The sequence below is a fragment of the Anarhichas minor genome, unplaced genomic scaffold (genome assembly GCF_050575085.1).
Source record: "Anarhichas minor isolate MPS153535 unplaced genomic scaffold, ASM5057508v1 ptg000030l, whole genome shotgun sequence".
Lineage (NCBI taxonomy): Eukaryota > Metazoa > Chordata > Actinopteri > Perciformes > Anarhichadidae > Anarhichas > Anarhichas minor.
This window is the reverse complement of record NW_027466476.1, coordinates 5,792,724-5,819,519: the sequence shown is the minus strand read 5'-3', so window position 1 is coordinate 5,819,519 and position 26,796 is coordinate 5,792,724. Positions and strand designations below refer to the sequence as shown.

The 26,796-nt window shown below is 42.3% G+C and overlaps 1 protein-coding gene across 1 annotated transcript; it reads right to left on the bottom strand.

The window, feature by feature from the left end:
- Positions 1-1,650: 1,650 nt before the first annotated feature.
- gnb1l (guanine nucleotide binding protein (G protein), beta polypeptide 1-like) lies at positions 1,651-25,913 on the bottom strand. The gene is made up of 7 exons (XM_076104578.1): positions 25,824-25,913; positions 19,955-20,109; positions 19,526-19,651; positions 19,141-19,303; positions 15,810-15,902; positions 9,554-9,769; positions 1,651-3,768 (listed from the first exon to the last, which is right to left on the bottom strand). Exons 2-7 carry the CDS (start codon positions 20,062-20,064, stop codon positions 3,490-3,492), a joined length of 987 nt encoding a protein of 328 aa, XP_075960693.1. The 5' UTR covers positions 20,065-20,109; positions 25,824-25,913; the 3' UTR covers positions 1,651-3,489.
- Between the last annotated feature and the right edge of the window lie 883 nt (positions 25,914-26,796).

Sequence of the window (26,796 nt, the reverse complement as noted above, 5' to 3'; positions counted from 1 at the left end):
CTATTAACAGTTGTCCAATTTTGTACCAATCCCTATCCAGCAATGAAAATGTTCTTCGTATGTTTCTCTCTTAATAAATGGTGTCCCTGGTGTAGTATGCATCAGTCTGGGGAGACTTGACATTGAAGCCTGAGGCCGCCCTCAGTTTGTAACCCTGCCCTATACAGTTGGAAGGGATCTGAAAGTAAGAGCCTATATACACATGAGGAACACAGGGCATCTTTAGCCTTTTTCACCTCAATGAAGCTTTGTTTTACTGAGTTAAGATTGTTTTTAAAGATGTACTTTAATAGGCTGAGATTACAGATACTTTAATCCTTGCAAAGTTAATAAGTGTAGTGATTCTTTTCAAAATGCCAATCAGAGAAATTGCACCCGCTGGAGGATGTATAATGAATTGCGCCTCAATACCGTCTATTGTCAGCATGATGCCCGTTTCGGCAAATCTTTCCCACATTACATTTCTACACACGCACCTTAATAGGCTATGGCATTGCTTTCAACAGGCCTAGGCCATTTTCTAGCAAAACATTTCAATGTATCCTTCATTTAACACCGAGGAAAAGAGCAGCCGGCTTAGGCCCAGTTGCATTCATGTGCCCATATGTCTCAGGCTCCGAGAGAAATGGTGCCAAAGACTTGCCAGTAAAGTATGAGGAGACAGAGGATGGATGATAATGCGACCTGAGGCATCATTTGACACTCGGCTGCATCTGGAACATCTGCTGTGACAGGCCTATCGGGCTCTCGGTTCCTTCGCTTCGCCTCTGTGTACATTTCTGCTGCCGAGTCTCGCCTCCCAGCCTGACGTATCTGGGGAAGCCAGGTAAACCAATCAGAGCCAGGTCCTGAACAACAGAACACATGTTTCATATTTGGCCTAATACAAAAAGGTACAACAGTTTATGGTGCGCATGAGGTTGCTGACGGACATTTTATGCAGAACATCGAAACACATCGCCACCACTGGGCAAGAGCCTCGGTACGTTTGTATTAAGTCACATTTGAAAAAATAAATAAAACCCACTCAACCGTGAGGCGGAACATTGGTTTTGGCTAATACAGAATTTTCCTCAGATCATTCTCTTTATAACCATTTATGTTTTCTAAATAATCAGACTCGGTGTTACGACTTACGTATCAACGAATACACCCAAAGGCTCGGGGAGTGACAGCATCAACCCCACACACACACACACCAACACAACCCAAAGGAGTATGTCCTATCCCAAAACCAGGCTGACCTCTGACCTTGAAGGCCATGGGAGACACACGTTAGGTGATAAGTGAAGCACGGGGCCTATTGTGCAGACGGTCTCCCTGTCCATTTATTGACTTCCTAAATGATCCATTATGAAGTGATTTACGAGGTCCCACCACCACCTCACCGGGCACTTCTAAGGCCGGTGGGTTGCTGTCGGCTCCATTCAGCGGACATCTGCACCAATGAACACAGCATTTGATTTATCAGAGAATGGACGGAAGCTGGCCCACGCCACCTCTCGTGTTTGTTCAAAGCCAACAGGAGAGTTAGGAAGCTGTTATGAATGCAAGATGTCATTAGTGGGGGTCAGACACAAAAGGTATAGCTGGAGCTCTGCAGGGAACGAGGAAAACAGGCCATTAAGACCAGGCACTTGGAAACAGAAGCAAGCCACAGCTATTTATTTAAAAAATATATAACAACGGTTTTAAACAAGTTTCACGAGTTTAACCCTAACCCTAACAAATGACCTTCTCTCTCCTCTGTTCACTAATGATTTGTGGTTATTGTGATTATGCTCGTCTGGCTCTTTGATTTCTCAGGCCTTTCCTGTACAGCATGATGAGCTTCCCAACTTGGGGTCATCCCAGGAGACAAAGCCTTCATGAGGCAGAACGTGGAGCGTTTGAAGCCCCCGGCCTCTCGGTACAGTGTTGCAACACAGGAGCTCCCATGCTGCTCATTGACTCACAGAGGTATTATTAGAGGCAGTGCACAGAAAAACAACACCTCCCGATTTTCTCTGGGACTTTCACGACAAGAACCTTGGCCGTGTTCATGACAAACGTCTGTGTCTTACAGAGACATCAGTATTAGATGTAAAGTAAATGTTAACAATTGTCTTGTTCTAAAATGGAAATTCTGCAGATTCCTCTTCCAGAGGACGTTGAAACACGTCTTTTTTTACTTATTTGAAATTCCTCAGCTTGATGTCTACACTGATGATTTCTTCAGTTCCTGATCTTTATGATTAACAAAGAGGAAATTGAGGAAAAGAAAACCAGCTCATGCTGATGAAGGAGAGCATCTGCTGATCAGCACCACCACTAAACCAACAGACCTCTGTTCTTCATGCCCCTGCTGTGATTAACCTTGTTTGACAAACAGCTCAGGTCAGGCTGGAGAGGCCTGTGTGTTAAGCTAAGACCTGCTAGAATAACAACACAAGATTACATAGCTGCTCAGGTGCGTTGTATGCCTCAAACTCAGGTCCACCGGAGCAAATCTCCTATCAGATAAGTCAACACAATAACATAGCGTAGAGCACAGAGCGTCACAAAGGGCTGCAGCAAACTGAAAAAGTCAACAAATGACTATTCAACGATTTGAAATTTGTCGAATATTTTAACTGGTTTCACAATTAAAGGAAATCCTATTCAAGACGCACGCTGTGTAAAAAAAAAAAAATCGACCAAACCAGGAGTTCACAAAGTTGTGCAGTTCTTATGTTACACATATTGACCTCAATATTTATGATGTTAACTGTACACATTGTTTGATAAATGGCAGTTGGATTTATCGAGGAAAGAATAGTACGATGAGCCTGTAAACATAAGCTACTCATGAAATGACTAATGTCATTTTAGTTCATACGAGGACGAAATAAAATCAGTTATTAAACACCGTGTGTTTGACCAGTGTCTATTTTCATGAATCCTGTAGCAGGATGCAGAGTTTAACCTGATAAAGTCACATCAGCTGCTTAATAAACTGACTGTGCTCGTTGTGCGTGATAAGTTTTAAATCATATCGATGTGGACAAATGGTGGACATGTCAGTAACCACCCTCTATAATTACGAGTTAGTTTCTTTTTCATCATTACTGTATTATTCACCAGAGAAATGTAATCAACTCTGCCGGGGCAGTGGAGGTGTCCCTACAGAGTTGATAGAGTTCATAAGTGAAGTTTGTTTAACTGTTTCTTTCTTGCTCTTAAGAGCTCAGGTGAGAGAGGTGATCAGAAGGTGAAAGCCAGCCCCATGTAAGGACATGATTCATGACAGAACAATACATTAGCCACTGTTATTTATAGGCATTGCTTCCACACGTCTTGGCAATATCGAGAGGCGAGTAGCTAAATATATTAACAGTCCATTTGTCCAGTTATCAAACCATTGAACTGGACTATTACTGAATTATTGGCTACTAACACCATTTGGGGTCACATCACCATCAGTAGAAAGTATTGATTAAAAGTCCACATGTCCTTCCAGAGCTCATGTGCTCAGCCAGTGTCCGCTCCCTCGTTGTATATTGACCACAGGCTGATCCGATGGTCCTTGGATCCAGCAGCCAGCAGTCTTTGTCTGGGGTCCTGGTGGTCAGAGAAGGCCACGCTTAGCACCATGTCAGTGTGGTATTGAAGCACCGCCAGTGGCCGCAGCTTCTTCCACCCGAATATCCGCACCCGATGGTCCCAGCCCGCTGAAGCCAGAAGTTTACCGTCCCCCCTGACACACAGCTGGGAAACCCCAGGGTTGACCAGAGTCACATAGTCCTGGAGCTATAAAAGCACAAAGAGGAAAAGGATCTTAGCAGGTCTTTGCAGGTTAGAACCATGTATGAAACACGCATTACAAACACTTTGCCAACACCGATGATGCCGAGTAGCAGTTTATTTGTGATAATTGTTAGTGAAACCGAAAACCAAATGAACATATTGTTCATGCAAATAAGGACACAAAAATAATAATTAGGTCAGTAAGTCGATTAATCACTGCCGTCTAGGAAACCGAGGCCAACACAAACACCGACAGGGAGAGTCTATCAGCTGATCTGATGACTGAGGTCCAAGTGTGAGGCTGGATGTCTTGTTGAACCTGGCTGGAGACTCCTGGGACTCAATCATCGGCCATAAAACATTACGGCACGAGGGCCGCGAGTAGATCTCTCTGCGTCCCGCTATTTGGTTTGGAGTTAGGGGGGGCCTATTCTGGAAGCAGGGCTTGAGTTACCTTTGTCACAGTTTGCAAGAAAGAGAGAGAGAGAGAGAGAGAGAGAGACCCTCTCGCTGAAATGCTTGTTTGCAGATGCCGTGTTGCTTTAAGCGCCTCTGATGAATTACATTCACACTGAAAGGTCTGGTCAGCGGGAGCAGAGACCCGATAAATACACCGTTGTAATGTCTGCCTGCTAAAGATTAGCCACAGCTCCCTCTCCCTGTGATTCACAGTGTCTTAGGACTGTATCAATCTCTCTAAAGGGGCAACATTCTGACATATTATAATGAATGACGGCAAAGATCACTATCTAAAGGGCCTGCTGAGGTAGGCATTCCTGGGGAGCGAACGTGCTCTTCCTGCAGACTGGGGATCTCTGCTGGACCTGTAGATGGGACACAAACATCTGGATATAGGAGCTGAAATCAAACTGGACAGCGTATAATTGACTTCATAAGCTGTGTCTAGGGAGACTAATGGCCTTGGCTGGTGGAGAATTTATCTGCATGCTCCTGTTCCGGGCAGGAACCATCCACAAGCTGCATGTGGAAGATATAAGCCAGGTACTCACAGCCCAAATGGATAAAGTGGAATGCAAGGGAGAGAGAGAGAGAGCAGGGAGGAATGTCATTGATCAAAACAGAGCGAGAAAGTTCAGAACAGGCAGCGATGGGATTTTTTTTGTTTTTTGTTTAGCAAACCATCATCGCTGGTACCACTAGTGCGAAAGTGAGTGTGCCTGGTTAGACCAAACAAGCCAGATACACCGATACAAAGAAACCCGGAGGGTAAAAGATTGTTTGGAGCTTTGTTATTACCTCAAGAAGTTGGTATGCCCCTACCTCTCTCCATCTGGTCTGCATTAGAGGCCTGATAATGATGGGTTTAAGTGTCTGTTTTTGTTTGTTTTGCTTCCCATAGTTTGTGTCAGGAAAAGGCATTTGTTTCATTAAAGGGTCAATTGTAAGCCGTAAATGGCTAATGATGTAGTTATGGTCATTCAGCGGGGCTGGCTGGCTAATTGTTTTTACTTTCTGCAGTCTGAGAAAGTCAAAATGAAAATGAGCTAAAATTTAAAATGAATGGCAGCTATGTTGGTTCTTAAGCTGCAAGTGATCCGCACTTACACATATTTCATATGATTAATTAGTTGATCAACGGAAAGATATTTACCAACAATTTTTGGAATTTATTTATTCGTTTCAAGTTATTTATTTGATATTTATTTTTTTTTTTTAAGTTATTTATTTGATAAAAGTTACAAATGTGCTGGTTCTGCTGCTTTGTATGGTTATAAATGATTATAAATAGAATATATGTTGGATTGTTAGTTGGACAAAAAATACATTTGAAAAATTGCAATATGCATTTCTTTTTAGCAATCAATTACAAAACATTATCAACACATTAATAAAACATTTTAATCTATTTCAGCTGCTGCCTGAGAGTAATATTAGTTTTGATCACACAATGTTCTGATTAACACTGCAGCACAAGAAACATGTTTTGTTAGATATAGAATGACACTAGAGTCGGAACAATGAAACAGTCAATTGGTTGATTGACAGAAAAGTATTTTAAAAACTGATTAAGAATTTGAGTAATATACATTTTGGACACAGCCAGGCTACCTGTTCCCTGTTTCCAGTCTTTGTGTTAAGCTAAGCTCACTGTTCATATTCATCAATTTATTAGATTTTTTTTTAAATGTATTATACTATACTGATCCCTTTAAGGGGGAAATGAGACGTGAGCGCGGCAGAGACAACAACAAACTAACATACGTAACACTTGGCAAGGAAACAAAGAAGTGTTTTTCCTATTTTGTGCTATTGGTGGGACAAAACAAGCAAACATCCCCTTAGGCTCGAGTAACACACGATGATTTTATAGACTAAATGACTCATCGACGAATTGAGATTAATGGATAATGGAAATGACAACTACTTGCAGACCATGAATATGTCATACTTTAATGTTGGGATAACTTGTCTTTGTTCTTTAAAAGAAAGTCTAAATTGTGCTGTCATTTCAGTTCCATGTTCTCCAGCAGCGGTATTGTTGTTCTTGCTATCGGGCCACACCATTGCTGAATGAATACCAAGAAAAATGCTGCTGACTTAAGCGCTGCCAATAACCAGGTCTGTAATCATCATCAATAATCATCTGTAATGAAATCCATCGGCTCTAAGCAGGGACTCCAGGCTTATTTTATTTGACACCCCATTTTTCTTCCCCTTCCTTCTTGACTTACTATCTCATCATAGACACAATCCATCTTTGGGCTTCATCATTTTGTTTGAACACTCCTTCCTGGCCTGTGTTACAGCATGCAAGCTCACCAACACACACACACACAGCAGGCTTGCTGTCTTAACGCCAGCTTCCTCAGCTGTCAGGAGGCTACCAGCTCTGCTCAGCAGCTGGGCCCACTCGACTCTTTGTGGCCTACGACAGATCCAACACAAACTCACACTTCGGCATTCTCTTTTTGTAGCATCTCACCGACAGAGGAGACGTTCAAAAGGAGCGTTCACTTGGCAGATCTCACTCAAGCCTTGCTCCACTTTTCTCTCCCCGTCTTTCCTCCTCCGTCTCGGCACGAATCTTGGCGTTCACGCTCATCGACTGAAACGTCCCATCAACGCTCACTCACTCGAGCCTAGCGGCTGGGAGGCTTTTCGCAGGTATTTTCTGACACACCCTGTCCCTGAATCACACTCCGCAGCGGGGAGATTACAGCCTTTTGTCACCTTGCCTGTCAGAGCTTGGCGTTGGCTCACAGGAGATGGATGTGTCAAACAGGCTAGCAGTCCCATTCAGAAAAAAGAGAAGAGGAGCAGGGGGGGGGGGGGGGGGGGGGGGGTTTGCTGAAGAGAATCTTCACGACAGTAGCGGATACATACATCAGTTCTACAGCAGACTGAGGTTGGACCTGAAAGTGAGGTCATATCAGGATTGGCTGACTGCTGGGGGGATATTTTACGTTGTGGTGAAGACGAGGGGCAGGAGTCCCACCTGTAGAGAACTGTCATCAGTCTCAGAAACAGCTTGCTGTCACCATGCTTGATTTACACCTCTAACCTTCCTTTTGTCTAGACCTGCTTTCTCTTCCTCCAGTCCGCAACCTCTGTCGTTCTCTTTCTCCTGGAGGAACACGCCACTGCACTTGTCAATACATTTGAGTGACCGCCGAAATATATGTCCACCTGGCTTAACAGCTTGTAAACCCTAACACCCACGCCCTCATAATCTCAGCCTGACACGTTCCCAAAAATGTGCGCTAGAAGGAAAAAGAGAAAAAAAAGGCTGAAGATGATGCCTTATTACGATGAACCGATACAAGGCTGGCCAGGTCAAACGGGAGATAAAGGCCTCTGGGAGCCATGTGTAATACATTAACCTCCATTCCTAAGGCGGTCTGTCTTTATCTGGGCTTGATAACCTCACTTCACAGCCCCTCAGCTTCACTAAATCATAACGGCACTGTGTTGTGTCACATTCAGCTGCTCCTCCTTTTGACAAGAAAAGCATCTATCTTCCTTGCCAGCCAGTTCCACTACATTCAACGGTATCGCAGAGGTAATTTGTGGGAAGTGGGATGCTGTGGCACTTATAGCCTCCTCAGCCTTTATTGCAGCCTCCCACTGTGAACTACTGTTCCCTTTACTGCAGATGTGTTTTTTGTTTGGTTAAGGGGCCTCCGAGGTTTTGATATTTTTATTACCTCTCACGGGTCGTCCGTCAGGACCCAGGGCCCGGGTCCGCCACCCGGCAGGTCCTGCCGTCTCCATACTGCTGCCACACAAAAATACTTTTGTGGGAAGAACTGAGGATAGCTGTCTGGACGTCACACTGAGCTGCACTTCAGGATAATTTAAAAGCCCCTGTTGGATCTTTTCCCTCTTCTTGTGCTTTTTTCCTGTTATCCTCATCCTGGATTACATGCTGAATCAATATTTTGTTGCTTCGGCAAAATAAACCAACTAACTACTCTCCTCCTGTTTTGGTATATTGAATCAAATCCTTTGTAGTGTTTTTCGAGACGCATATTTACGGTGAAAAAAACAAAATGGGGCTATGCAAATATTTCTAATTCAAGCATTCATTTGTAAAAAGCCTTGGAAAGAATAATACCCCTTCACTGTGCAGGAGTGTACGATGTGTGCCTCAGGTTCCCCCTCTGCTCTGATTCATGGGGGCTGGCTGCAAAATGTGAGCATTCCCATTTGCTCATGAAATCAAGAGAAAACACAGCTTCAAATGAGGCGTTCAAGTCTCTGAAGCGCTGGCTGTTATGTAAAAATGAATTAGGGTACAAAGCTGATGTGTCTCTTTTGGTGTGGCAGAAGATGCTCTGGCATGGGCTCTACTGTACAGTTTACCGAATGTGTGTGTGAGAATTTCTTTTGCGTTACGTTTGTCATCCAGAACTATTTATATCCACGCCTGATGTGTGATTGTGTCAGTGTGTATGTTTGTGGGTGGTTTGAGTTTGGAGTGACGGCCCTAGCCCGGCCCTTGGCCCCTGGCCCTGCCAACGCTGTGTAACCAGCAGCTGATTTATGGCCCCCGGAGCCCTACTGAGCCTCTTCCTCTTTGGCCCCTGATGTTTTCCAAGAGAGCCTAGAGAAAGGCAACTCTTCTCTCGTCCCATCTCCATCATTACCTTTCTATTATATTTCATGGTATTTAGCAGATGCTCTTGTGCAACAATTAGTTAGCAGGTAGCAGTTCAGGACCTGAACCAGGGACACTTCAGGAGGCCGAATGGACACTTTAATGATTACCCAACCAGGACACTGACACTTGAACCCCAGAAGGTAATTCTGCAGTTGTCAAGGCATACCCAAACATTGTCAACATTTAAAATCTTTTTCTTTCTTTTTTTAACTAACTACAACTAATTTGAAAGAAAGTATTCTGATACAATTTAAAAAAGTAAGTAAGCAAGAAAAGTAGTTAGCAACAGTTAGCTTAATGTGATGGATAAACTGGTTAGGTAAATGGATTTTATAAATGGTTGAAATAGTTACCTAAAAGTTATGGATAAACAGTTTTAATTATGAGCTAAAACTCATTGATGGATGGTTAAAATAGTTGATTAAAATAGTTATCTATAATAATAATAATAATGGGCCTCCATAGGAATGCTCATCCAACCTTTCTGTGTATTGACAACTGTCATAGTTTATAGTGTTTAATACCAGTCTAAACTCCTGAGGGGTGGTGTGGATGAAGAGGTAGAGTAGTTCATATGACAGGGCTGTGGGGGTTCATCAGACATACGTTTGGGAAACATTAGCCTAGAAAACACTACTGTTCTCTCTTAGCCTGTCCTCTGCTGACCTGCAGGTTGTTCTGTCTGTCCAGCATCCAGGAGGAGAGTTTGTCCTCAGAGGAGCCAGATACGCCCCTCAGACACTTGATGTCAAAGGTCAGGCACATGATGGGCTCAGGATGGGCTTTGGCTTGGCTCAGCATGGACCTCTGGGTTACGTCCCACAGCAACAGGGAACCGTCCTCGTATCCAGCCACCAGGAGTGGTCCCTGACCCGAGTCTGGCTGGAAGTGAGGGAGGATGATAAAGAAAGAGGAGAGACGGTGAGATGGGATGTGAGAACACTAAGAGTAATGTGAGGTAAGATGTCAGATGAGATCTCTGGAGTAAAGAAACCCACAGAAACCGCTGTGTGGTGCTGGAAGCTGAGCGGAGCAGAGGTTATCATTTTGGAAGCTCCTGTTGACACTCGGAAAGATGCTGTGGGCTCCATTCGTCAGGCTGCTGCTCTCTCTTTCCAACACTCCATTACACCACTCCTCACTTTGCTCCTCATCTATATTTGTGAGCTGAAGGACTCTCTGCCAGCACTGATACATATACAGCAGTAACAGACTGCAAAACCTTCTCAAAACTTGACTTATTTAAATCATTTAAAAGCCAAATGTATTAGCCATTAGTGTGGTGTTTTAATTTGACATTTATTATAAAATCACGATAATAAAATATGGCTGATACATATAATGTGCATTGTTTTTTTTTGGTATATTTTATCTGTACCTATACTTTTCATCTGTATTTTGGACTTAGTATACTTTATACTTTCTTTATACTTTATACTTTCTTTATACATACCATTATAATGATTTATATACATCAAATTTGAACAGAGATTATTTTTGATTGTTTATTTTAATATGTAAAAATGAAGAAAATGAAATACTTACTAAGGTACAGCATTAGAGCTGCAACTAACGACTATTTTAATTATTGATTATTAAAGAAATCGTTTTTTTCAATTATCAAAATTTCGCAGATTGCTTCTTGCGTCCCAAAAAACATATATTTACAATCAAAGAACACAAAGAAGCACTGAAGAAGCTGAACCAGAGAATGTTTAGCTTGATACTACAACAACGATCTGTTCATATGAATTCATTTTCTGCTGATCGACTGATTGATTCATCAACTAAATAACTAACTAGTTTCAACCCGAAACACATTATGCTTGCTCACATACTAAAACAACAAACACACAACAGTCTTGCTTCATCCCCATTTCACCCCAGGACATTTCAGATCCAGCCGCAATGTTTACAACTGGTGAAATCATCAGAGTAAATCTTTCAAATCACATGAAATAAAACCAGGTGCACAAACGTAAAACCTAAACCCGATTACCTCTGTTAAATATAAAGAGAGCAACCTTCCCCGAACACAAAATGTATACAGACAGTTGTATGTATACATAAAGAGAAGAGTAAAGAGTATTGTAAATCAGATTGTAAATCACCTCTGTGAAGGAGAACATAAAGGTTAACTCATACAAACTGGGGGCTTCATATATCTTTGCATTGCTGCAGGGAAGAAAGGAAGGACCGAAGGAGAGAGAAGAGAAGGAGGAATGGATAAATAGACGGCGGGAGGGACAGCTGGTGAGCTCAAACCTCTGTCCCGTTTTATCGAATTCCCAAAATTCTCCTGTGCACATACAGTATATGGAGACGGTAGTGGAAGTACCAAGCATCCATGTATGGCTGGAGTGTTATCCAAACAACAATTCAACTTTTCCCAGCTTAAGACCGTGGCCTGTAGAGCGACGGAATACATTTCAGAAGACTTATGAATGCACAGCGCAGATATATACTTTGTCCTGACTCGTGCCTTTGCTTTAAAATACCATCAGGGCCCCCAGCAAAAGCACTGTGCCCTGCAGAAGTGAGGAGGGAAAGAAATGTTTTCCATATGTGCGAGGGGGGTCATGTCTGCCATTTTTTCATCCATCTTCAAGTCCTCTTCTCACTTAACGCTCTATATTTCTCTTCTTCCAGCTTTAAACAAATTATAGACAGAGTCGTGTATTCCTTCCAAACACATCAGCGAGGACGAACACGAAGGGATTATGAAAACAAATAAAAACAAGTGAAAATCAGTGGCCGCTGCTTGCCGGCAGGGCCCGGGCTAAGCGTTCCAGGCTTGGGGCCCACCGTTTCACTTAAGCGTAGGACCGCCTTGATTGATGATGTCATGGGTCGGAGGTCGGGGAACCCTGGGTAGACACCTAATTCATTATATCCTCCAAAGGCCTTTCTACAAGAGGGCTCTCTGCTGGAGTGGGGCTGGGGCTCTGGGAGGAGATTCATCACCATAGAACAGCTAGAAAGACAGATGGATGGAAGCCGGCTGAAGAGGCAGAAGAGAAATGACGCTGGGTCGTTTCTAGAACGGCAACTAGTTGGGCTCCAACTTGTTAATAGTCATTTTCCATATTCATGAAAATGATATATTGTATTAATGTATTAATGTTTGTCTAGTCTGATGATCACTCAAGCAGTTGTTTCCGACCCCTTTGGTCCATTTAGATCATCAACATGTCCTCAAGAAGAGTCACGATAACAGGAGCTTTTGAACATCAAGTTGTTGTTAATTTCCTTCCTTCTGTCTTCTTCTACAACAATCTCATTTGGTGGAGAGGTTTAACATCCCTTTGCTGCTGAGGCAACACAGAATACCCATGCAACCTATGGAGGCACTGACACAAGCTCTAACAAATAAGAACAACAAAGAACTATGATTGCTGAACTATTAGATCTAAATCTTGAGGTTCCAGCTCAAGACAAATTAATAATTACTGTTTTTGGTCTATAAAAAGATAAAAGTGAAAAATGACCATCGCAATTAAAGTCTCACCTTTAAGTTGCTTGTTTTGTCTGACGAACAGTCCAAAACTTAAAGATGTACAGTCACATAAAACAAAAATATCCTTTCAATTGAGAAGATGGAACAAGGTGACATTCAGCATTCTATCTTTGGAAAATGACTTCAAGAATTAATGGATTATCAAAACAGTTACCAGTTGACTTTTCGTCAACAAGTAATTGGTTAAATGACTAATAATTATAGCTCTTTTTCTTAATTTACACAAATTTCAATCCCACTTTCATTCTGAGTCAATCAATAGACTCACAAAATGCCCAATTTGCCTCCACACTCGTCATCATTTGAAGCCTTTGAGATGAACTAGATTTTACTGCAACATGATTATTAGGTTGTGCATGACCTGACATCTAAAGTAAAGAGAGAAAGCATTTGTCACAGCATTATTGGACAAGAGAAATAGACTTTGTACCAGTTATTAAACTGAAATTAAATCCTAATTTTGAGAAACTTATTCTTAAAAAGTGATCATTTTGAAATATTTCACAAGGGCAAAATAGTATGAGGCTTGTGAGCAGATTAGATCACTGTTTTCAATGGGAACTTTCTCTAGTATAGACGATGACGATGGCTGCAGACAAAGGAAAGGAAGCTGCAGCTTCTAAAAAAGGGGTCGACTTAATAATAATAATAATAACTTTATTTATATAGCACCTTTAAAAACAGAGTTCACAAAGTGCTTTGACAGTCAAAGCAGCAAAAACAAAACAAATAATAACAAATTGCCTTGTTAACGACAATATCTTCTTACACACCGATGCTCACAAGGTGTTACTATATTTTAGATTACATGACGAATGAAAATTGACAAAAAAAGCAGCCGTAAATGTAAATTTGTGTTTTGGTTTGATCCTCCTGTCACAAATGTTTTGCACGTCAACTTTTTTTGTTTTTTATGTAAGTACTCTAATACTGGATTAATTTTCATACAGAGATAGTTATGTATTATTGGAACAAATAAGAAAAACATTAACAGGCATCCACGAATACATCCTGCTCAAATCCTCGTCTCAAGGCTAGCTTTCTAACTGCCATGTGTTGCATTATATATTAGTGGATATGTGTTGTGCTATTATGTGAATATTTATCATATTGTATCTATTCAATTTTAAAGGATGTGTCATTTAATTTCATATTCCATTTCTAGGATGGATGTTTAACATCTGGCCAGGAAAAACAGGTGATTATTAGGCTTTTAGACTAATTCCGGCTGATTTACAGTTTTTTCCCTGTAAATCAATGAGCGCTGTTCCTGCCAAATAAACTAATACAATAACAAAAAAACATAAATAAATAAAATCTAAATGCAATTAGAGAGAAGTATGTAGGCGATATCCTGAATGTATTGTATATTCCACAAACACTTGTATGTAATTTCCAACAACCCAGAGGACAACAGCCTGTTGATGTGGCCGCCACAGGCCTGAGGCCGGCACTGCTTCAACATAAGGAACCAATCGTTTCCTCTGGTTTCAGACCCGGTCTACCATGATGTCATAGCAACTAGGCAGCAAGGTGATGAGCTGAGAGTGATGGATATCTGTATAGGAACATTTCCTTTTCCCCGCCAGCCTCTGTTCACATTAAAAGCCTTGCACATCATACATCAATACTGTCCCCCTGGCCAGAGCCCCGCACACGGCAGTCCCACATGTGGAGGTACTTTCTACCTCCACGTAAGTGCTTCAGCAGCACTTCCCAGCCAATCAGATTCAGAGAAAATAGATAGTAAGCTCTGTCACCTTTTAGACAGCACATGAACTAAGGGCTGGGTGGGATTTTGCAAAAGGGAAGGTGATCTGAGGAGAAAACGCAGTTTAACACTGCATTTAATCTTTTTCCATAAACTCCAGCAGAGAGAGAGGGCTTATAGGCCGACAATAAATCTGTTGGTGAGTTCGTCTTGGAAATAATGGAAGATAATCACTTCTCACCTCAACGGTGGGAAGAAAAGAGGGAGAGATGGTGAGAGGAAAGATAGAGAGAGGAGATAATTGCCAGTGGCTTCATCCTGGTGTGTGTGTGATGGAGAGAGACGGGGTGGAGAGAGAGGATGACGGTTTCAGCTGTTGCCTCCCGCTGTGTGAGGTTCAGGAAACAGCGGGTAGCGTATGAGCATTTGATGTGAAAGACAAGTGAGCATTTTTCTTATGACTGGCAGACAAAATGTGTGGGTAGAGTTTCAAGACTCTGTGTGTGTGTGTGTGTGTGTGTGTGTGTGTGTGTGTGTGAGAAAGCAGTTTTACACGCACTCACAAACGCACACACAGACTGGGTTTTCAGTCACTTCCCACTGCTTGGACCCCTTGAGTCGCTCAGTCAGTGTAACTGATGAACATGCCTCAGGCTTGAAAGGAATCAGACTGGGATGATTTAGAATCACCTAAGCCCTTCGGCTTTGAAGTCAGACAGCTGCCTGCGCTGTATTACAATGATATTATATAATGTATAATGATATAATTGATCATTACGTTTCCTGGCACTCAACGCTGAACCAGCATTCGTTCATAAATCAGATGATGAAAGGTGGGTGTAACAGTGGAATCAAAGGGGAAAAGAAAAACACAATGTCAGCATGCATTGTGAGACTCTAACTTGTCTACTTGTCTCTATAATAATTTCCCAAACACAATGTCAGCTTTATAGCTTTTGTAGATAACATACTAAAATACATTATATCTGATTTGTATTACAGGAATACTGAATGTGCACGGGCCAGCAACTCGACTCACCCTGGCTTCAAAATGATAAGCCGTGTTTTGATTTCTGTTGCCTGTAAACTGTACAGCCCATAAAATGTACTCAAAACATCTTGCATAAATCTAAAAACCCACCCCGTCCCCCAAAGCCCCAAACCCAAAGAGTTAATAATTAGCCATGAAAATAATTACAGGGTCTCCTTAATGGCTGGAAAATGAAACTTTTTCGACAGCATTTACAAAACAGAAAGCAACTTTTTTTTTTTTGCTCAGATCAGATTGGATGTGCAGCTGCAGGCTGATATATGGCTGTGAACCCCACAGCCCTTCCAAACGCTCTAATTACAGTGTTGGGACTCAGTGCCAGCTGAGAAACGCTTGGAAAAACGGCCCAGGACAGTTGTTGGGCTGTAAATTATGGGCCACGTCTCTCATGTGCCTTTTTGTTGACTTTTTTTGACTTGTTATTGTGTCTCGTCATGGGCTGATGGCCAACCAGAAAAAAAAGCAGGTATGTAGAGAAAAGGTGCCTTTCCTTTCCTCCTTGTTTTAAATGTAAGATAATGGCTACCAAGCTGAACTAGTTGAACTTGAGATGTAGTAGTAGCGGGACAGTGCTACTTTTTTGGCGTTAAGTTAAAAACACTGCAAGAACTTTTGATGAAAATACATTTGACTTTGTGCTTACCTGCCACAATTTGATACACATGACCATCCCCAGCTTAGCGTGTGGTACCAGGGTGCAGACTGGGGTCTTGCTGGGTAGTTCAATGATCTTGATCTGAAGGAAACACAAGATGATTACAACTTAAGATGCACTAGAGATAGCTGACCTGTTCACATCCCCATTCTACATTCATGCTAGCTCTGTAAGGTTGTATAGTACTTAGACACAGCAGTGCTTTGAGCTAAATGCATGCTAACAATGACAATGCTAACAATGACAATGCTAACATGCTGATGATTAGCAGGTATAATGTTTACCAATGTTGTTATCTTAGTGTAGCATGTTAACATTAGAGAAGAGCCCCATCAATTTTACACATCAAAGAAAAAATTCAAAGCATATTTATTGCCTCCATATGGCTCTTAACATGGTGACAGCTGAGCTGAGCCAGCTAACGGTGCTACAATCGCTAACAGTGCAAACAGCGGCAACAGAGCTAACAGAGCTAACAGAGCTAACAGTGTTAACCTGGAGGGGAAGTGGCTACATTTAATGTTCGTTCTGAATGTTGTACAGAGAACCTTTAAAGCTTTTTGTGACTCCAGAGAGAGCTGTGTGAAGTCTGATAAATTGCTTCAAATGACGTCACTTGAGGCAACACTTGAGGTTAGTGCAGAAGACTACAAGTTTGAAAAACCAAAAGAAAATTAGCGGTGTGGTGTTAGGAAAAAGTGAGCTTACCAGACCTCTGTCGTCCAATAACATGCTATTCTGTTTGGCACAGCTTTAATTTGGGTAACTTGTATCATGCTAATACTCTCAGGTGGTTTCGTTTTAAGGCTAAAACAAACTGTGATCAGTTATTGGAGTTTATCCAATACATCTAAATGTGTTTTTGTTTTCATTTATCTGTTTTCATTATTTTAGTTCTAATGTTTCTATTATTGAGACCCTGTTACAGTTACACACACAAATTGCCGTTGTATGTGTATATATATATATATATATATCTACAAGCTGTCTGCCAAGTCATGATTTGTTTGTCTTCTGAATTCAAATAACAAAGCAGCAATCTGCATCTGTCATTGTGCTTCAGGACTTCCGCAGATCAGAGTGCCTCCAACCAGCAGTACAGTACCATCCATCAGAGCAGAGCGGCCGCCGCACTGTCTATAATAAATCCTGCTAAAGCCCGACCCCGTGACATGAATGGTGTTTTCCTGCACACATTGGCACTGATTCTGATAAAATACACAGCCTAATGAAGCCAATGATAAAGTGTGTGCCTTTGTATGTGTGTACCACACATCACTACCAAAACTCATTCCTGCGACTTCCTCCGCGCTGATGATCCGCATATTCATCCTCATTAGGCCTCAGATTAAACAGCCCTTTAAGGGAGCCATCTGTATTTTAGCGCTAGGCCACATCTGTCCTGCGTGTTTACCTTTGCGTGCCTGACAAAGAGGGCCTTTAAGGACTTCTCTGTGCCTCAGGTGTTCACTGTTCTTGTGTGGCATCCCAGTGCCCATAAATAAAACACCCACACTACTAATTAATGTTTCTGCCGCCAGGAATCTCGCTGTGAGCAGTAAACAGTAAAACCACCTGAAATAGGACGTTCTTATTGACCTATCTGCATTTTGCACATGGCACTAAATCACACCATTGTGCATGTTTTGTGGCAAGTGCATATGTATTGTTTCTTGAGGGAATTCATTTATGTGGGTGTTTTATTTGCGGTTACATGATAAGCATCTGTCGTGGTCAGTTATGTCTGTGGAATGGGGTGGGGAGACCAAATGGCAAAATAGGCTGCGGCCTGTTTTAGTCTAACTTGTATGGGTGTGTGTGTTTCTGTCTGTCTGTGTCTGTTGGGACAATAGCATTATTGAGGTGCTGGGAGTCACAGGCGCCCTGATGCCTGGCCTGCTGGACTGGGGTTAGCAGAGGCACATTTGGCTGGATCAGGTGACTGCTCTGTCCCTTTCAAGTATGGCTCCTCCACAGCAGAGCAAGTAACATGAATCTAGAGGCAATAAAAAATGGCTGAATCGCTGGCTGACCTCTCCCCATCCTGCCTCAATCCACACAAAACCCTTCAGGCTTCTGGGTGTTGAGCATTAACTAAGCAACATACCACTGAGATTTCATTCCAGTGCACAATCATTTCATGCTTGGGAATTCCCTTTTTAATCCACCAGTTAAAGATTAAAAACAGCCACTTTGGAGAGGTGTTTTAGACAAACAGATTCACTGAATGGCTTGTTACTCGCCACAGCCAAAATTAACTGACATTAAGCTGGTGGCTGGTATTAAGTTCCTATTCTTGCTACGTGTCTGCTGACTCATGACATAAATGCCGGTTTGTGAATGGTGCTGTTTAGATTGCCTTCTGCAAGTCCTGGCTGCAAACTGCATGCTCACGTCACGTTGACTCTCGACACCTTCATTGAATGATCGGCTAAAAGTATTACGTCGGCCACCTGATTGAATGAAAGCCATTTCATATTTATAGATTAGAACACTTGCAAATGATCACAGTGTGGTAATAGGAAAAGATGACAGCAGTTTGATGTGACAAACTATTGCTTTGGAACCTTTTTTCCACTAACCTACTAAACAATACTATAAGCCACAAATATGTGTGAACACTGAAAGTCAACTCAGCAAACTGGCAAGAGCAAGTCTGCTCAGGTTCACACAGGTTGGCATTTTTGATTCTCATCAGTCTGTAACCAATTAATCATCCCACCTCACACCTAAATTCAAGGATGTTTCCGCTGAATATAGGACAACATGTGCCATTGGAAACTTTGATCTGGAGGGGTCTCTGGTTATTTTCCCCCAACTAAATTGGAAATCCCTCCTTAAATATTTAGAGATAAACAAACCTTAAAACCATAAAAAGTCATTTATAAATAGTATTATATAGAATGTATCCATTTCAGACCATCTGTCCTTAGTCAAAAACTGAAACATCAAAAACTGAAACAGTGCACATGATAAAAATGTAACAAATAAGCATGACTATGTATTGTATTTATATTATATATTATCATAAGCCATTGATCTATACATTGCAGAGTAAAATTCCACAGGAAATACTAAAATCCCGTAGCTTTGGCAAACTCTTGATAAGTGACATTCGCTGCATCTTATTCTTTTCAAGGTTGCAGGGGGCTAGAGCACATCCCAGCATGCACTGGGAGAGAAGGAGGGTATAAAATGGATTGGTTATAAATTTGTAAACGGGATAAAACACACAGACACATTCACACTAGCATCCAAACCTAAAGACAATTTAGAGTTATTACTATTATTATTACGATTACTATTCCTGATGTCTGACCTCTTCTGTCTGTTGTCCAGCGAAGGCCAGCAGGCGCGTCCCAGGGCTCGTCTCCAGCACGGAGCACTGGCAGAACCCAACACTGCCGGTCCACACAGAGTCCATCACCTCACTACGACCTTCGCTCAGATCCCACAGACAGACCTGCATGTCCCGTCCCTGACTGCTCCACCAATGGAAAGAACGAAAACAGACAAAAGCTGCAGTTCTTTGCATGTTTCAAAACATATTTCATCTCAACAAATGTGTTTCAAAGCTTAGTTCAAAAGAAAACCATCAAATCTGAAGTCAACATCATCTAAAGAATAAATAATATCTTAAATGTCCAAATGCTCTGACAGAAACAGTAAGGGAAGGATGAGTAAGACATCTGAACTGTCCTCACCTGATGAGGGTATCTGTCTCCTGCAGTGTGCTGACCCAGATCACCGAGCTACCGGAATGACCTTCTACAATCTTCTCAGCTCTCCTGGTGTTCAGGTTCCACATATGGATGGCACCCTTCCCTGACCTGGAAAGCCAAACAGAATGCAGTGTAGTAGGTTGTTTGTATGACACAAAATATGACTCATCATTGATCTGCTCTCACCTACAACTCAACAGAAAATACCAAAATCGGCAATATTTGCTCTTTTTATGATATTTAAAATGTTGGTGCGTGGTGCTTTAATAGCTGCTCTTGAACCTCCAAAATCTGTGCCTGTTTTAATATTTTAAGTGAATCGTGATTAGCTGGCTTGGTATCTACTTCTATACTTCACTGTTTGAGGAAGGTGAAGAGCCAGAATATATAATGTTGAGATAAATGACTCACCCAGAAAACAGGAGGGGAGTGTCCCCTCCGTGGCAGCTAAAATGGAGGGTGTTGAGGGGCCCGCCAGCCCCCCTCAGTGTGTAGATGGGGGACGGAGCAGGACGAAACATCCCTGGGTCATGCAATCAATGTATGGCTGCAAGGAGGCCGCGAACCTGTGTCAGGACACCCACCGAAACAGACAACAAGAAAATTGAGCTGAGAGATGAGTTTTCTGTGAAAAATGCACTTTGAGTTCCCGACAGTTTGTCTCCAACGACACTGTTCAACGGTTCTGTGCCTTTTCAGCAGAAATTACCAAATGTTACTTTGAAATCCGGTTACCATGAAAGTTAAAAATAGGCCTAAAATCTACATGCATCAGAAAAGTAGTAATCTCATTTTGTTTTTGCACAATTACTGAGCAAAGATCGTCAGAGAGTAGCTCCATTACATACAAACCCTGTGGCTCTCTCTCTCTCTCCGTCTTCCTCCTTCTAGTCTACCTGCTAACACCTCTCTTACTCAATACGTCATAAATCACAACCCCTGACAGCTTAATTACAGTAAACAGACGGAGATTCATGCTTTTCACTCCTCTTGTGATCAACGGCCGTTGTCCCAGAGGCAGAAGCAACAGCTCAGGCTTTTATGTCGTTTGTAGGCTGGGCTGCTGAGGAAACCCAACCGACCGCAGGTATGCTGCAAGGAAATGATGCGTCGACATTAAATTGCAGTACATTCACATGTGGGTGACTCTAAATTCTGCTTATCATGTTGAGAATGACAGGTGTCTTTAACCTGTCTATGCCAGGCAGCATAGTCAGTTTATTTTAATTAGACAATGTTTATTACAAGATGACGCGCCCCACTTTCTCAGTGTTACGGGAAACAATGGCTCGACAATGACTTTTGAAAACGAGCACCCACTTAAATACAAATGAACAATTAACCTACCAATTAACCTACCAATTAACATGAACAGTCTTGCAGGTTTTACTGGCTTCTACGCCTGAGACTTCACAGTAAATTGCTCCCTCGCCACACAAATAATTTCTCTACCTGGTTACTTGCAATTGCATGTTTGCCAACTCGCACTGCTAAAAGTTTCAGAAGTAAAGACATGCACAATAATACGCTAAAGCTGGCTTTACCTTTCAGGAATACATTTAATCAAATACTGTAATTTGCCTTCTTGAGTAAGATGAGGAGATTGATAATCTTTAATAGGAAGCTGGAGCCAGGAGACGATTAGCTTAGCATAAATTAAAATAGCATAAAGCCTGGAAACACAGGGAAACAGCTAACCTGGCTCGGTCAAAAAATCAACCTACCAGTAAATCTCACCAATTAACAAAATATATATATATATTAATTAATCTGTACAAAAAAACAACTAGCAGACTCCAGGAAGTCTCTGCTCCACGCCAAGAAACAGCCCTGTTTTCAGTGTTTATGCTAAGCTAACTGTCTGCTGACTAAAGCTTCGTATTGAACAGACAAGCAGATTCCCCAAAAAGTATTACAGCACAATATGGGTAACTTCATGTTTTAGGCCTTCTGAGTTAGTGAGCACAACCTCACCGCCACCAGACATGCACACACATGCGCACACCCACACACACACACACAGTCACCCCCTCCACTTTTACTTATCATAACCCTTGCTCCCTGCAATCAGTAGATGCTGAAACTGGAGCCTGAGGCATTCAGGAGCAACTCATTTCAGGAGGTTAGTGGTTAAATTGTCCATGTGAATCTGTGAAGCGGAGAGACAGAGACCCCGGACCAGCCTGCCTAATTAAGGCCATAACGCTGCAGTCTGATGGACTCACAAGAACACAGTCTTACCATCAGCTCATCAGTTTACCATTATAGAGAGACACACTGCTTGCTTGCATTGGAGCGTTTTGTTCCATGCTAACTATGGAAAAGATCGCACTAACGTCCATCCAAATATGTAAAATGATCAAGAAACAGACATTTGGATTATATATTTGGAGTATTTCAAAGCACATGGCTGTTTGTACAAGATATTGACCATTAGGTATCACTCATATCTCTGAATTAAACCAGCAGGAAACCCTTCAGCCGACAACTGTCCAAACTTGTTATTGTGTGGTATGAAAAAAATGGCAGAAAACGTCACCAGTGTTTTTGTGAGGGTTTCTCAGTTAAGCTGTGAATGGATGGGTAACACTGCATTCCTGAGCCAGAGTCCTGTGACTGTGAGAGTGTGACAAGGTGAGGCTCACTCCGGTAACAGGTGGATTAAGCGTCCCTTGTCCTCTTGCAGCAGGCCTGCATGAAGCTGTGAGTCACAGACCCAGCAGCCTGAAACTGTCTGGTTTCATTGTCCCAAGACCAGTGGCTGGAGGACTTTCCAATAGCAATCACAGCTCACTGTCAATCACAGACAACAGTTGGGGGCTATGTTACTTGGGGGACTATATAACCAAACTAGTATCTAAAAGAGGAGTAAAATGGCCACTTTCCCCTGCCACTACTTCCTCGGTTGGATTGTTCCTTCTGTTTTCCAGGCGTCAGCATTTCCAGTGAATCTGAGTTGCCCACAACAATGGGTCTGTTGTGGTGGCTGCAAGTGAGTCACCCACAAAACCCAAATACAAACATGCAGGCAGCTCAGGAAGGGGGAGACAGATACCGTAAACAAACAAGAAGGTGCCAGGATGTCACTCGAATCTATCTGCGAGGACCCTTAAATTGTTCCTCGCTAACAGAGAGGCAGTTGAGCAAACAGTCAAGCCGGTCACTTGTCAAGCTTAAATGGCGCCGCTAGTGAATGCAAGGATACTTGCTGGAGAAGCGGCAGTAAGTAGCTGGAGCCGATGCGATCCTCTGGTCAGAGATCCTCAAGGACGAGTAACTTGTTCTATTTAGGTCTCCAAAATGCTTCAATGAACCCAAGGAGCTTTCATATAGTGATTGAGCAATAGATAACAAATACCCAATAGGTCAATGAACTGTCTTATTAAACATGTCCACAGGAAAAATCTCAGCAACTAGCTAGGCCTAATTAAACCTGTGTGTCTTGGACAGGGCGTAATAAATCAGCCTGACTGATTAATATACCTGAGCTGGATATGGGAGCCAGTGGGAAGAGGCAGGAGAGGAGGATTGAGGCTCCTGCTGGCCCTGTAACAGATAAGACAGCTCCGGGGTAATCTGACTCTAAGTCCATGGATAAAGGCAGTTTGTCTCTTCTTGGGCCGTCTGTCCACACCTACTGGGTAATTAGGCCTAATTATGAGAGAAAGGTCCGCTTCCCCTTCATGTTATTAAATAAGATCCAGCTTCGTATGCCAAGGATCTCTCAACACTAGCAAGGGGCTGGCGACCTTCAGATCAAACGCAGCCACTATCTATGCCCCCCCCCCCCCCCCCCTGTCCATCCGTCCGTCCCGACTGCAGCACCCGTTCCCCTCCTCGACATTGCTGGACATATGAGGGCTTGGGGAGGGAAGGGACAGAGAGGGTATTCGTTATGATATGGGGCATCAAAGTTTGTTTTTTTGACTAGAGGTGAGGGGGGAGTCCTGTCCACATTCCTCGCTTGGCTCTTTAGTGCTGGTATCATGTGATCGGCAGCTACCCACCTAAGCTGCACTCTTGTCAAATTCTGCCATTCATAAATAAGAGCAGGGAGGGAGGGCTATACTGATCACAGGGGTTTATTATAGAAGCTTTATAATGCCCCCAGCTTCACAGGGGCCATTATGGAGGCATGGGATCCCGAGATCCCCTGCTGATATCAGCCTCATCAAATATGAGATCTGAGCTGCATGATGAAAACTGAAGTAGATTACACATAACTCAAAAGCTGCATTCGAGATAGACCTTCCAATGAAAAGCCAACTTTATAACCTTTCACACCAATAGTATTTATTTTCTGTAAAATCTTTTGAAAGACCTCAAATCCGGCCATTGGTGCTACATCATACCTCAGCTATTAGTCATTCTATATCACAGGCAACGGTCTTATCTGCGGTTTCCCTGCTTTTCACCTTCTCGCCAAGGGGCCACTTCCACTTCGCTAGCTGGTCAGTGAGCTGGCTCTATGATCATCAGTCAGCCTTTCTGCCCTGACCCTCCCCCAACTAATACAGATCCTTCTGAGGAGGAAACCAACGTGCCAAATAGAGAGCGAGGTCCATTATAAAAGTCCAGTTAGACAAACAACATGGGAAGTGGCGAGGAAGACACACGCCCTTTATTGTGTCTTGGTGGGGTTATCTGGACTGGATAAACAGACCAGCGTCACATTGAGGTTGAAGTCAGACACAAGTGCACCAACACCCACTGTCAGTCACAGATCCACTGAGCGGGAAGAGGTGGCATTGTTCGCGTGAATGGCGTGAATGCTAAGCAGGGGCCATTGCAGATAAGAGCTCAATGCCTTGTGGTTGTCATTGAGGCAGGCACTGATGGAGCACTGTGTCAGAGGGTCCAGTTTTAGGAGGTCCTGACTGTGGTCAACAGGTACCAGGAGCCTTATCTGTTTGCATTATCACCCATTTCCTCCATAGGATAAAGAGACACAAGAGAGTCGACAGCTCAAGTGTCGTCATCATCATCATCATCATACATCTCCAAACATTATACAGCTGTGATGGGCTTCGGACCAACAGGGATTTTGTCCATACAGCTAAAATATGAACACAAGTAAAAGTTTATTGTGCCATAATCTCAATAAGACTTCAGGCAACAGGAGACAAAGCACACGGAAAACAACGAGATGTTACACTTTGTCGAGCAGCACATCCCCCCCCCCAGTGTTACAACTGTTAGTCATCTTCAGGGGTGTGATGAGTGACTGCATCAAGACTAAGTCATGGATGGTGAAATGTCTGACAGAGTGCTAACTATTTGTACATAGTAAAAAGTCTCTGTTTACTTTCTGGAGTTTAGCCAGAACTCTCATACCAAATTTAAAAAAAACTCCTGTACAGAAAATATTACAATTACAACTCTAAGGAAGCATTTGTGCATTATCATGGGAGACACTGGAAGCTGGATATAAGAGCTCTATGATCAATTTTACAACCAAAACGATAGAGTGGATACATCCACCTTTAAATTGGCTTTTTGAATACGATAGATAATATTAATTAATATTAATCATAGTAGAAAATATTTATAACTAAATACACATGGCAGACAGATCGTAGGATATGTGTGCCAGCCTTCTTCATTAACAGTGAGTGCAGAAGTTCAAGAGAAAATAGCTAAAATGTCTTAATATGCTTAATTGTAATACTTCATCTAATGTTAACAAATCCATAATTGTTTTGTATCTACTCTGACTTTTCCCACACTCACTTTCTTCCAAAATAAATGATGGTTACAGCTACATCCAAGACATCTCATGAGCTTATACCGGTCACACTAAAGAGTAACTAACCCTCCGCACATATATGTACCTCACTGACTTTAATAATGGTGAGAGCCATCACATTTGATTTGATCCACAAGCAGCACTTACTTTTTAGCTGAACTTATAAGTGCAGCCCTTAGGTTAAGTTCTAACTCAAGCATTTTACACATTAACGTGGTCTTTTATTGGACTTGTTTGCTAGCTCTTGTTGGCTGCATGTTCATTAGCTAACGTTACTATTCTGAAGCAAGAGCATGAACGTAAATGCTTGGCTGAAAGCAGAAAAGGTATGAATATAATTCATTAACGTTAGCTTAAGTTGCCAGTCTCATGTTGTTTCCAAGAAGGTTAGCAACAAGCTAGCAACTAGCAACTACCAACAACAAACACCTACAAACACCGCGTACACCTTGTTTTTACGTGATAGGCGTTATCGCTGGGTAGAGTTGTGACAGATCAGTAAAAAATAAGCTTCAATAAAACTTCAGAAAATACCATTTCAGTGACACATCGGTGATTTGGGCAGTTGTCAGAAGCTTTGAGAGGAGAGGATACAAAACATGCGCCGGACTTGAAGGACCTTTATTTAGAAGAGATGAGCTGCCCATGAAAGTGCCTGTATAGAAAACGCAGCAGTCTCTCGCGCGCCCTGTCTCTCTCTCTCTCGCGCGCGCGCCCTGTCGCTCTCTCTCTCTCTCTCTCTCTCTCTCTCTCTCTCTCTCTCTCTCTCTCTCTATTATCGCCTGCCTGTGAGTGTGTTTTGAGGTGACTCAAAGGTAACATATCAGGCAATTAAAACATTAAATAGATAAAAAATAAGAATAAGGACAGCACTCTAATATACAATTCAAATCAGATTATGGTGACTGTTGTTGTCACTTAACGTGTCTGTTTTCTATTGAAGTGAAGAGAAGAATTGTAAAACGTTGAGAATACTAACACCTCAGATGTATTCTCTTTTATATTCCTACTACTTCTATAATGGTATTCTGAACACTACCTAAAAAAATACATCAGAACTGAATGATAGAACTCTCAAAGCCATACAATACTGCAAGAACAGGAGAGTCTTTATTTTTTCATCCTTTTCAGTCTAATGGAGAAAGAGAGACAGAGAAAAGACAGGGCCCTAATCCACAGAGCACACAGACCCCTTTCATGGGAGTGCTGGGAGAGACCTTTATTTGTCCATTCCTATCATGGAGAAAGCGGGTTTCAAGCTCGGCTAGGTCTGGGCTGGAAGATTAGATGAAACCAGAGTGTTTTAAACCTCTTCTGTGGCCATGGATTAGAGTCAGCCAGTCCTCTGCACTCTGAAATGAAACAATGAGAGGTACAGGTAGCTCAGTGGGAGAAGGTGAACAGCATTTTGAGTGCATTGGGTTAAAAACCTAAATAATCTCCAAGCAACAAAAAATGATAGCCCTCATTTAACTTCAGAAAGAAGGGAGGGAATACCTCACATACA

Excerpts from the sequence above, each read along its gene's own strand:
- gnb1l (XM_076104578.1), bottom strand. The coding sequence starts at position 20,064 with ATGTTTCGTCCTGCTCCGTCCCCCATCTACACACTGAGGGGGGCTGGC. Across the intron at positions 19,652-19,954 it reads ACTCCCCTCCTGTTTTCTGG|GTCAGGGAAGGGTGCCATCC; the intron begins GTGAGTCATTTA and ends TTGGCTTTCCAG. Across the intron at positions 19,304-19,525 it reads GAGACAGATACCCTCATCAG|TCAGGGACGGGACATGCAGG; the intron begins GTGAGGACAGTT and ends TTGGTGGAGCAG.